This window comes from Panthera uncia (genome assembly GCF_023721935.1).
Source record: "Panthera uncia isolate 11264 chromosome B3 unlocalized genomic scaffold, Puncia_PCG_1.0 HiC_scaffold_1, whole genome shotgun sequence".
NCBI classification, from domain to species: Eukaryota; Metazoa; Chordata; class Mammalia; order Carnivora; family Felidae; genus Panthera; species Panthera uncia.
The window spans coordinates 98775526-98787893 of record NW_026057582.1 but is presented as its reverse complement, the minus strand read 5'-3'; the positions used below and the strand labels follow the sequence as shown (position 1 = coordinate 98787893).

Sequence of the window (12368 nt, the reverse complement as noted above, 5' to 3'; positions counted from 1 at the left end):
GAGAGAGGGACACACAGAATTCGAAACAGGCTCCAGGCTCTGAGCTGTCAGCACAGAGCCCGACTTGGGGCTCGAACCCATGACCGGTGAGATCATGATCTGAGCTAAAGTTGGACGTTTAACCAGCGGAGCCACCCAGATGCCCCTAGAATTTAGCAAATCTGAATGTATCTTATTTATGTTTGCATTACTTCCTCTCATCCCTCCTCCTCTAGAATAAATCTTTGTAAATTTGTATGGACCTTTTCTATTTGTTCACCATTAGATTCCTAGCACCTAAAACAGTGCCAGTGTATAGAAAGTGGTCAACAGAACTTAGAGAATGTGTACTAGTGCAGCAATAGAAAGACTAAAGTCAGAGAATGACTGAGTGTCCTGATTATTATCAGGGAAGTTCTTACAGAAGATATTCAAACTAAGCCTGAAGGATAAATAAAGATACTGTAGGCATAAGAAAATAGCATGTGAAAAGGCATGGAGGTCTGACATTGCAGGGTTGATTGAGGGAACAAAGTTTTATATGATTCAAGCAAGAGTGCATGTTTGTTTTTGGCTGGGGACGAGTCTGGAAAAGGCACAGAATCTCCCCTCTCAGCCCTAGTTGACTAATCTTATTTCATCTTTTCATCCAGTATATGATGTAGACATTTTAAAATTTGAGTGTGGTCGAATATGAATAATTCTTGATTTGGGAGATGGAAATTCACAGTCTTTTTTTACATTTAATACTGCCTCTAAAATATTGTTCTTTTTTTAAATCTATAGATATCCAGTCATGTTAAAGCAATTGATACAATTTACCAGACCACAGACTTCTCTGGAATCCGCAACATCAGTTTCATGGTGAAACGAATAAGAGTAAGGAATTCCTTTATTTTTTTATTTTTTTTCAATGTTTATTTATTTTTGAGAGAGAGAGAGAGAGAGAGCACGTGCGTGCACAAGTAGGGGAGGGGCAGAGAGAGAGAGAGAGAGGGAGACACAGAATCTGAAGCAGGCTCAAGGCTCTAAGCTGTCAGCACAGAGCCCGATGCAGGCCTCGAACCCACGGACTGTGAGATCATGACCTGAGCTGCAGATGTTCAACTGACTGAGCCACCCAGACAGCCCAAGAGTAAGGAATTTCAGTAGTTCAGAACATTAAGAAAGACCATAAGGACCATGTTTACAAAAAGAAAAATACTTGGTTTTTACTTCATCTTTATGTAGTAATAGTTTATTTTACATTACTGATCCTACTATATTTACTCTTGGCTTTTACACACACACACACACACACACACACACACACACACTGGGTTTATGATTCAGAACGAAATCTATAGGGCTGTAATCTGTACTGCAAAAGAGGTAACAGTCATACTATATTCTGTCTGATTAACATTTAGAAAGCCATAACTTCTCAATAACTACAGGTATAGTACTTGACCTTTTATCCCCCTGATGTCATTTTCCAGCTTCTTAAGATTTGCTTTGTGTGGTATTTTTCCGAGTGTGTCTCATTTGGTGTTCCAGGGAAGGAAAAGATAGATGGAACGGTTAAATAAAATTGGAAGTCGGAAAAACAGTATTGTACCCTCGTCTTGTAAATTCACAGTGCACGCTAACTTATCTCAGATTTTGAGAATTCCTTCATGAGAGAAACTCATAATTTTTTCTTAAAATGTTTATTTTGAGAGAGAGAAAGAGAGAGAGCAAGGGAGGGGCAGAGAGCAAGGGAGAGAGAGAATCCCAAGCACGCTCTCTGCTGTTAGTGTGGAGCTTGATGTGGGCTTGATGCCATGAACTGTGAGATCATGACCTGAGCTGAAATCAAGAGTTGGACGCTTAACTGACTGAGCCACCCAGCTGCCCTGAAACTCATAATTTTCAGAAATAATTTGACCATGGAACCTTTGCTGCATTAATGTCAACTGAGAGTCCAAATAAATGTAGAACACATTTTGAGAAATGCTCACCCAGAGCCACAGGGTCACTGATGATTAGTTTTAATGTTATAAATTTAAATAAGTAGATTTTAAATTACTAACAAAATTGGGTTGGTTGTTTCAGAAGTTTTCCAAATGTAAATCTTTCCATGTGTATAGCTTTTAAAAATATGAATTCATAAACTAGATAAGAACCTGAATTAAAAAAATTATTTTACGAAAGTATTTACCACAGGGTTTCTTTATTTTTGTGCTTCTAACTTTCTTCAAATATGGTTGACTAAACTATAATTTGTGTTCATGGATGTAATATATTTAATAGCATAGGCAAAATTGATCCTTAGTACGATTAAATGTTAAATTGGAGTTTAAGGTGAAATGTGGTTTGTAGATAAATAATGTAAGAATTGTTCATAATCAATTTCTTTCACGTATATTGAGAGCAATTTAAACCCTTAAATGACCAAGAAAAATATTGTTTAGTAGGCAAAGCAATAAAATGCAAAGTAATGAATCACTTCTTGGCCTTTTGGCTAAGATCAAGTGTAGTCTCTGTTCTTATCAATTTAAAATGCAAAGTAGTGAAAAGTAAAGAATACCAGAACAAATTTAGTGAAGCACTTTTTTTTGAGTAAAATGCTTTGCATTATGAAGAAATGCATGTGTATGAATGGATAGTGTGGCAGTTAGTTGTTTTCAGGTTTTTAGCTGAGATTGAAATTTTAGTTCAGATTTCATCTGCTGAAGATTCCTTGTGACCCATTAATTAATTTGAAGTTCGTATCAATACTTAAATAAGAATTATCTCATTTCTGATATAGGTAGCTAAAATTTAGATGCAGTTTTTATTTGTAGCCAATATTACAGAAATATCAAGGAATTTCATTTGACTGGGAAAAAAGCCATTTATAGCATGTCTCTCAGCATGTGTTATTTACAATGTAGTGTGATAGCTTTTGGAATTATTTATGTTAGATGACCATTACTGATTGTTTTTAGTTAATTGTTAGTAGATAAATCAGATGTTCTGAAATCTGTCCTTAGGCAGTTGCCCTGAGTAGTGTTTTTGCAATCCTGCTTCTAAGCCTCTTGGTTTTACTGAAGGGTGTGGATCCTAAAAAGACCTAACATTCTCATTTTATCAACTGTTATATCCTCCCTTTACTACCAACATTTTCAATAGGATGAAGTTTGCCTTCTAAAAAATGTTTACTTTCATGGATACCCCTTTTTATTCTGTATCAACAGTTCTGTCTGTAATGCTCTCACTTACTTGAGGAAAGCCACATTGTTCTAGGACTTCAAAGGTTAGGCAGGGATCTCTGAAAGGAGGCAGGGGCTAATAAATGAAAGCTTTTGTTTGTAGAAGTTTGGTATCAGAACTGATTATTCTTCAGATTGTGAAGGAAGAACCTGCACTAGGAGTATAGTAGCTAAGCATCTTAAGAAATATTCTGGAGGAACTCAGCTTGATACAGTAAGAGAAGAGAATTGTCAGTAAAAATAAAATCTTGCCCACAGTCAGGGAAAAACAATTGAACTTGCAGTTTATTGGGCTCGACTCCTGTGATTTTAGGCAAGGAGAACCAAGAAAACGATTTGTCTGTTGAATTGACAGTCTTGGGTTTGATATCTATGTTATGTTCTAGTAATTAGCTAAAGTTTAAGGTTTTTATATCCTTATATTTTCCACCATGCGCAGGAGATTAGCACTAAAAGAGACTTACTCAGATGATTAAATTTGAGAAGCTGTACTTTTATTAGAATTTTTCTTTCAAGAAGAACTTGTTTTTCCATCCCAAAGAGAATGCACAGTGTTCAGGAACCTGGTCAAACCTTGCCCAGAAATTTAACATGCTCAATTTTAATTCTTCTACTCTGTTTCTCGCCGCACTCCCCCACCCCCCCTTCCTTCTTTTCAGCTTCTATAATCAGCTCAGGGGTGGGGGCATTGGGGGATGAGTTGTAGAAGCCTTAATTCAGGCCTGATTTCCCTTGGGTCCCAAGCATATTGTGCAGGCACATGCAGAAGAAGGGGAGCAAAGACTTTACACAAAGGCTCTGCTAACTTTAATTGCTTATTTAAATAATTGTTTTGAATTTTAGATCAACACAACTGCTGATGAGAAGGACCCTACAAATCCGTTTCGATTCCCAAATATTGGCGTGGAGAAGTTTCTGGAATTGAATTCTGAGCAGAATCATGATGACTACTGTTTGGCCTATGTCTTCACAGACCGAGATTTTGATGATGGTGTTCTTGGTCTGGCTTGGGTTGGAGCACCTTCAGGTAGTTTATTTAACTGTTTCTTGCCTTAATGCTTGAAACAAAAAGCAGTTTTCAGGGCAACTTGAATTTTATAAAAGTATAGGAGAACCTGATGCCTGTACATTATCTTAATTTATTCAACTTGAGTTAGGCAAGCATGATGTAAGTAGAAAAATAGATGAAACAACTTTTTATTTTGTCATGAGTACTAACAAGGGGGTATCCTGACATTTGGTACATTGAGTGGCTGAAATAAATAATTTTGTGAGAAAAAGAAGTACTCATTCCTGAAAACAAAAATGAAATATTAATTTTTTTCATAGAAGTTAATATTATTAATTAAAGATTTTTATTTTTCTTGGAAAGAGGGCCTTAGAATTACAAGGGGAAAACTATGTTCTTGCTTCTGTTCTGGAATGAGATAGAGAGTGGAGAAACCCTGGTCAGGAGCAGTAGGTAAAAAGAAAAGAAAGACTGCTCTTATTATTATTTTATTTATAGCCTTTATTTTAACAAAAGTAAAGTGTTCCCTGAAAAGAGATGTAAGCAGCAGGTGTCAGTACCCACAGCTCCACTGACCTCGGCACCTGGGCCCATGTTCTACTGGGGTCTCTGCCTTAGCCGTGAACACTGCTGTTGCTAAGAAATCTGGGATAGGATCCTCTACCCATTGCAGTGGAGGTGGAACAGTCTGTGATTTACATTAAGTTCAGAAGCCTCGTTTAGAGAAATACAGATTTATTAATTGAAAGGTTGAGTAGAAACAATCACATACTCTTTGAATATAGATTTGGTCATATAGAGTTTGATCAACAGTCTGTCAGCTTTTGAGCTGTATACAGTAATGTCTCTTTCTTCTGATGTATCATTTCTATCTTTTTATAAGAATCACCTTCTGCTTTATGTAGGATAAGGCCAGCTTTTCTGTTCCTAGTTTATTTTGTATTCCTATTAGTTTATTGTTTGATTTGTAATGCGTATTTTAAATCTTAAGTGGTACTATATTTTAGCTTTTATACTTTCTGCTCTTTTTTTTGAGCCAGCAATGAATATTCTTTTTACAATTTCCAAAACTTCTTTTGTTTTTCTTCCACATTTTCATAATGTCCTTAAGGTGCAAGTTTATGTCATGGATTGTATATATCATAGTACAGTATTTTTGGAGATTTATATTTGTCTCTTACGTTGATCTGTCCTGCTTTTGTGTTACTTGCATTGTCAGCAGATTTTACAAACTCATTCTTTTCTTTGATAATTTCACATGTTTTATAACTTTTATATTTTGAAATTTCTTTTCCCCTCCTTTAATAAGTTGGATGATTTTATCACAAAGTTTATAATTTCTTCTACTTGTTCATTAGTAAGTACTGTTAAAATTCAAGGATGCTTTTGATTTTTTGTTGTAAATTACCATTAATATAGTGATTCTCAAAGTCTGTTCCTTGGACTAGCAGCATCAGCATCACCTGGAAACTTGTTAGAAATGTAAATTCATAGGCCCCACCCAGGTCTACTGATTCCACTAGGTGTGGAGTCCAACAATCTTTGTTTGAACAAGCCTTCCAGATTCTGATGCACTCAGAACTACCATATTCATTTTTGTCTCTAAAGAAACTTGTTTACAGAATGGCTCCTGGGAAAATGATTGGATGATTACAAACCAGAAACTTGCTGTCATTTTACATTTTCACCTCCAGACTTGTGCTCTTTAAGAATGTAATGCTCCTGAAGGAGCTTGGTCTTTTTTTTTTTTTTTTTTTTTTTTTTTAATCTTTAGATAGCTTCATGTCTATAAATGCAAAAATAAGCTATATTTTTAGGACAGTTTAAGATTCACAGAAAAATTGAGCAAATGGCATAGAGAGTTCCTGTACACCCTCTTTCCCTCATATTATTAACAGCTTACATTAGTATGGTGTATTTGTTATAGTTAACAAATATATTGCTTCATTATTGTTAACTGAAGTCCATAGTTGATTCACATTTTTTTAGTTTTTACCTAAGATCTCTTTTTTGTTCCAGGATCTCATCCAAGATACCACATTACATTTAGTTGTTATGTCTCTTTAGTCTTTTCTTGGCTGTTTTAGTTTCTTGGACTTTTTTTGTTTTTGATGGCCTTATCAATTTTGAGGAGTACTGGTCAGGTAGGTATCTTGTAGGATGCCCCTCTCTTCCAGTCTCTTTGATGTTTTTCTCATGATTAAACTGGGGTGATGGATTTGGGGGACAGTTAATTTTTATATCTAGTTATTTTTTTTATTTGGACCACCAAGTATCATGCCGCTCATTTTACTGAAGTGGCAGTGGGTAGAGTTCTGGATTTTAAATGGTGGGACACATAACTTATTTTTTTGTCATAGGTTCTACATCTGCTGCCTTTATTCTGTGTTAAATTCCCAACTCCAGTTCTTAGAAGCCTTATTCTAAGAGCTGTTGGGAAGGGGCTAGACAGGGACAGAATGGAGGCCAGAGTGGGCAAGAGAAGGGATCTTTGTTCCCTTGATCCAACTTTTTCTAGTATAGGGTGCCTGCCCTATACTAGACATTGACAGTTTTTTTCTTCACTTCCCTTTGCCCTTTGACTATCTGAACTGAGTCTTATATTTGACTTACATTGTATTTTTTATAAGGAAAAATATATTTGTCTTTATTGATTATTTCAGTACCCTTCTGAGGTATAGGTGTTATTGCCTCCATTCTGCAGATGAGGAAAGGATTCAGAGACTTTATGACCAACCCAGTATCACACAGAGCCTAGAATCTGGACCTTTTGTTTCCAGGTTCAGTGCATTTAGTAGTTACTGTGCTAAGTATTATATACTTTAATATCTTAGCTTTCTGTAAGACACTTCTGATAAGAAGTTGAAATGTTTTCCTGCATTTTAATGGAGGTTTTGTATTGTTGGAATCCATTTTTTTAAGAAAAAGGAGTTATAAAAGAGTACTACTCTATAATATTTAGATATCATTTTGGGTAATTGTCATGGCATAATAGGAAAAGCACTGGTTTGGGAGCTAGGAGACTGGGTTCTTGTCTGTTCTCTGTAAATTCAGGTAAATCATTTTGCTTCAGCATGTTTATTTTTCATTGTAATTTCTTCTCTCATGTTCATGCTCTTTGGGACTTCATGTTTCTGCCTATAGATCTTAGTAATGCTTCCTGTTACCTGTTGTGTTTTGTTTTTTTTTTAATGTTTATGTATTTTGAGACAGAGAAATCGTGCGTGTGGGAGGGACAGAGAGATTGGGAGAGAGAGAATCCCAAGCAGGCTCAGCATTGTCTGAGCAGAGTCCAACGTGGGGCTTGATCTCACCAATCATGAGATCATGACCTGAGCCGAAATCAAGAGTCGGATGCCTAACTGACTGAGCCACCCAGGCCCCCCCCCCCCCCCCGTTATCTGATATTTTAAAAATGCCATTTCATAGCTGATCTGCTCAGCTTATGATCAGTTACTATTTCTTAATCTTTTCATTTTTATTTGGCCTAATTTTGATTTTGTTGTATTATTTAGCTTTTATTTAATTATATAGATATTTTACTACTTAAATGGTGGTGGGAAAGATTTTGTTGTGATATTAATTTTCACGGAATATTACTTTAATTATTAGCTGTAGTCTCTGCTGACTTTGTTAAACTGGGGAAAAATGAAGGCTGAAACATTTGAATGGTAGGTTTCTTTAAGTCTTCTTATACTACTTTTTATTCTTATTTAATATCACACTGTAGTTGGGTACTGCCTTGGGTTTCTTTAATGAGGAAAACAGCACCTCCTGCCCAACTCCATAATAAGTGGAAACAACTAGTGAACTGGGCTGGCTTGGAGGCTCCCATTTAAAATTATATATATATTGGGGCGCCTAGGTGGCGCAGTCGGTTAAGCGTCCGACTTCAGCCAGGTCACGATCTCGCGGTCCGTGAGTTCGAGTCCCGCGTCAGGCTCTGGGCTAATGGCTCGGAGCCTGGAGCCTGTTTCCGATTCTGTGTCTCCCTCTCTCTCTGCCCCTCCCCCGTTCATGCTCTGTCTCTCTCTGTCCCAAAAATAAAAAAAAAATAAAAAAAAAAACGTTGAAAAAATAAAATTATATACAGGTTAGGGGCGCCTTTGGGTGGCTCAGTCGGTTAAGCATCTGACTTTGCCTCAGTTCATGATTTCATGGTTCGTGAGATAATAAAAATTTATACACAGATTAGAAGAGAGCCAAAAAAGGGAGTCTGGTCTTCCAGACAAAGTCAGTCTTAGATATGGATCTAGAAAGATTTCTTTAAACTTTTCTTTGTATGAGCACTCATCTGTGTTAAGCAGGTAGCCTCTTATTTAATTTCGAGACTGAAACATTGATTCCTTGACTGAGTAAATGACTATATTAGATAAAATTTTTGTTTTATTTCATTTGTGGCACCCTTCCAACATGGCTTTTGATAGGGACCTTTTTTTTTTAATTTATTAAGGTATATTTTGTTCATATATTGTCCTTCTTAATGTTATCCTAATGAACATAGTCTCACTTTGGGCAGGACACCGAATAAGGCAAGCTCTGGAATTCGTCTCCATAATTAATCCTGAACCATTTAGTATTCCTCTAACTCATTTGTGAAAAACATTTTATGAGACATTTCATTTGGTAGCATTGGTCTCTTCTGTTTTTCTTAGTTAAGAAATTTTAGTTTGATTTTACATATTAGGATTTAAGGGCATACAAAGCTCAAAATGGTGTTCACAAGATAACCCACAAACTGTCAAATTCTTAACATGTTGTTTAAAAGTCTAATTATAGGGCTAGGAGAATTGCATCATTAGAATATTACAACAGGACACTAAATATATTGGCATTTTGTGCAGGTCTGGATTGTTCCGTGCAAGATGTTTAACATCTGGGGTCCCTACCTATTATGTGTGAGTACTGCTCCCCAGACATGAAAGGTGAAGAAATGTCCCAGGACATTTCCTGATAACCTTTCTGGGAGTAGGACTACTGTCTGGTTCAAAATTACTGCTCAGATTGATACTGCATGGTCAGCATGCTGCTGTTAAGTTTTAGGTGTTTAGGCCTGTTCACATCAAAACTGTGTTTGTGGACTCTGTCAGGGTATTATATTACCCTTGTGGTTTTTCTAATTTGGAGGCGGGGGGGGGGAGGTCTGTTTTAATAGCTTTTAACTCAAATTTAAAAAATCTTACCCTTCTCATTACTATTTACAATTTGTGTTTTGCAGTGATGACTACATGTAGTAAAATTTTAAATGTATGATATCAAGCAGTTACTGAACTAGAGCTATATAGTTTCACTGTAGATATGTATGATATCACTAATTGAGTTTCTGGCACATCAGAACTAGTTGCAGTATTTTAAATTTTTTTTTTTAATGTTTATTTATTTTTGAGACAGAGAGAGACAGAGCATGAACGGGGGAGGGTCAGAGAGAGAGGGAGACACAGAATCTGAAACAGGCTCCAGGCTCTAAGGCGTCAGCACAGAGCCCGACACGGGGCTCGAACTCACGGACCGCAAGATCATGACCTGAGCCAAAGTCAGATGCTTAACCGACTGAGCCACCCAGGCGCCCCAGTTGCGGTATTTTTTACAAAATTAAACCATAACTGAGCACTGGGTGTTACATGGAATTGTTAAATCAACACCTAAACTAATATAACACTGTATGTTAACTGTATTGGAATTAAAACTTAAAAAAAGTCAGTGCACTATTGCCAAAAAAAATTAAACCATAGCCTATAAAATTAAATTTAATGTTTTATTTTTTTTTGTTAATTGAGTTAACATGTTAATAGTTTGTAACAAATACCAAACTTTTCTGTAAGTGATAGTTATTAAAACCGAAAGTAGTTTTTAAGATGTTAAACAAGGTGTGAATTACTGTATTTCAGAAAAGTACATTTGAATTTATGTATGATCATCCCTTAAATGAGATAGACCTTAAACATACAGAAAAATATATTATCAGAGTTTTTAATCCTTGCTATTTATTTCTTCTTTTTTTAACTGATAAAGATTTACAGTGTGAAGTCTTCTATGCTTAATTCAAGTTTGACAATACTGCATTGGACCAATTTCCATATGACAAATCTTCACTAAGGCAGGATTTTAATTTACTATTTGTTTAAAACTATAATATGTAGATGATAATTACTACATACAGAGTGCTATTCATATCTTTTCTAGTCTGGAAATAGTGATACAGTCCTTAGGACTCATCTCAAAAGTAGAAGTAGCATAAGAAAATATATTACATATTATTAAATTATTTGCTGCTTTCTTTGTTAAGATTTCTTTGTAGAAGAGGTAGTAAGTTTTGAATATCATAAAGGTTCTCTAATTTTTGGTGGTTAAAATCTGCATAGGCCCAGTCTTTCAGTTTACATTTCTGTGAAGCATGTTATTTCCTAACTTCTTAACTCCTATCATAACAGTAATTCAGATTTATATTTTGTTGCCATATATTTTCTAATGTTAAAAGGAACAGGGCAGCAATTGTAGTGTCATGACATTCTTGCAAATCTATTTTGAATTGCCATCTATTATATGCTTTATTAAGGATTATAAATATTAGATTTTTTTAATGGTTTATTTACTTGGTTGTAACTTTGTGTATAGAAAGCTAATTTGAAATAATATGATCAGTTATCAGAATATCCTAACATTTGATTGTATTTAAATAAAAAACAAAGAGAGAAACCTTTTACATGTGAATTCTCACTAAAAGTCTTTAACAGAATTTTAAAAAGAACTATGTTCTTGTCAGTATAATATACATAAAGATGGGTTGGTCAGCCAGTTTCTGATTTTCCTGTTGTTGTTTTTCTAATTTCTTATGTTAACTGCTTTTAGATGTGCAAGTACTTTCGTTTTGATATTAAGCTTTAAAGTTCCTATTATTGCAGAGGTGAACTACAAAATGATTTAATATGTATAATAAAGTAGCAATATGGCTTCACTTTTTTTCTTTTTATTTTTTTAAGTTTATTGATTTATTTTGATAGAGAGGGCTCATGAATGTGTATACACCCAAGCAGGGGAGGGGAGGGGCAGACAGAGAGAGAGAGAGAGAGAGAGAGAGATAGAGAGAGAGAGAGAGAGAGAGAGAGAGAGAGAGAGAAAATCCCAAGCAAGCTGTATTAGTGCAGAGCCTGACTCAGGGCTCGAACTCACAAACCGTCAAGATCATGACCTGAGCCGAAGTCAGACACTCAACAGACTGAGCCATCCAGGCGCCCCAGTGATACGGCTTTTCTTTTAAAATTTGAAAGTATTCTTGAGACACATTGGAAAATGATAATTCAATTTTTTGAACTTATTTTGAAGAAAATTTCAAACCTGCTAAAAAGTTGCAGGAATAGTACAGTGAACTCCTGATATATTAATCAGTCAGGTTTTTTCCACATTTGCTTTATTCCCCTTCCATCCCACCCTCTATCCATCCATTCCTTCTTCCTTCCTTCCTTCCTTCCTTCCTTCCTTCCTTCCTTCCTTCCTTCCCACCCACCCCCTTTTTTTATTACCTACTGGACATAATTCTTTTCTTTTTTCCTCTGCTTTATTGAGGTGTAATTGACAAATAAAATAGATATTTAAAGTGTACAATATGATGATTTGATATTCATATACATTGTGAGAGGATTTCCTCCCCTTGAGTAACACATCCATCACCTCACATATTTATTTATTTTCGTTGAGAATATTTAAGTTCTATGCTCTTTGCAGATTTCATTTGTGCAATATAGTGTTATCAACTATACACATCATGTTATATATACATTAGCTACTTAGACCTTATTCCTTCTATTTTTTTATTTTTAATTTTTTTTAAAAAGTTTATTTATTTTGAGAAAGAGAGTGTGTGCAAGCTGCGGAGGGGCAGAGAGAGAGGGAGAGAGTAGACTCCATGCTATCAGTACAGAGCCCTATGTGGGGCTTGATTTCACAAACCGTGAGATCATGACCTGAGTCGAAACCAAGAGTCAGATGCCTAACCAACTGAGCCACCCAGGTGCTCTGACCTTACTCATTCTATAAATGGAAATTTGTACCCTTTTACAAATCTCTCCCTGTCCTTCTCTTCACTTGCCCACCAGCCCCTGGCAACCACTAATTATTTTCTCTTTTAAAAAATATATTGTGGATTGCCTCTCAAGATAGTGAATTACATA

The 12368-nt window shown here is 35.7% G+C and overlaps 1 protein-coding gene and 1 pseudogene across 2 annotated transcripts in view; both read left to right on the top strand.

Annotated features, from left to right (window-relative positions):
* The window catches only part of ADAM10 (ADAM metallopeptidase domain 10), a 136968-nt gene that overhangs the window by 94907 nt on the left and 29693 nt on the right, over positions 1–12368 (top strand). For both annotated transcript variants that reach the window (XM_049613711.1, XM_049613712.1), the window contains exons 7-8: positions 766–858; positions 4035–4218. In XM_049613711.1, the coding sequence (XP_049469668.1) occupies positions 766–858; positions 4035–4218 (277 nt within the window). The remainder of the gene's footprint in view (positions 1–765; positions 859–4034; positions 4219–12368) is intronic.
* LOC125910647 (uncharacterized) lies at positions 2442–2554 on the top strand (annotated as a pseudogene).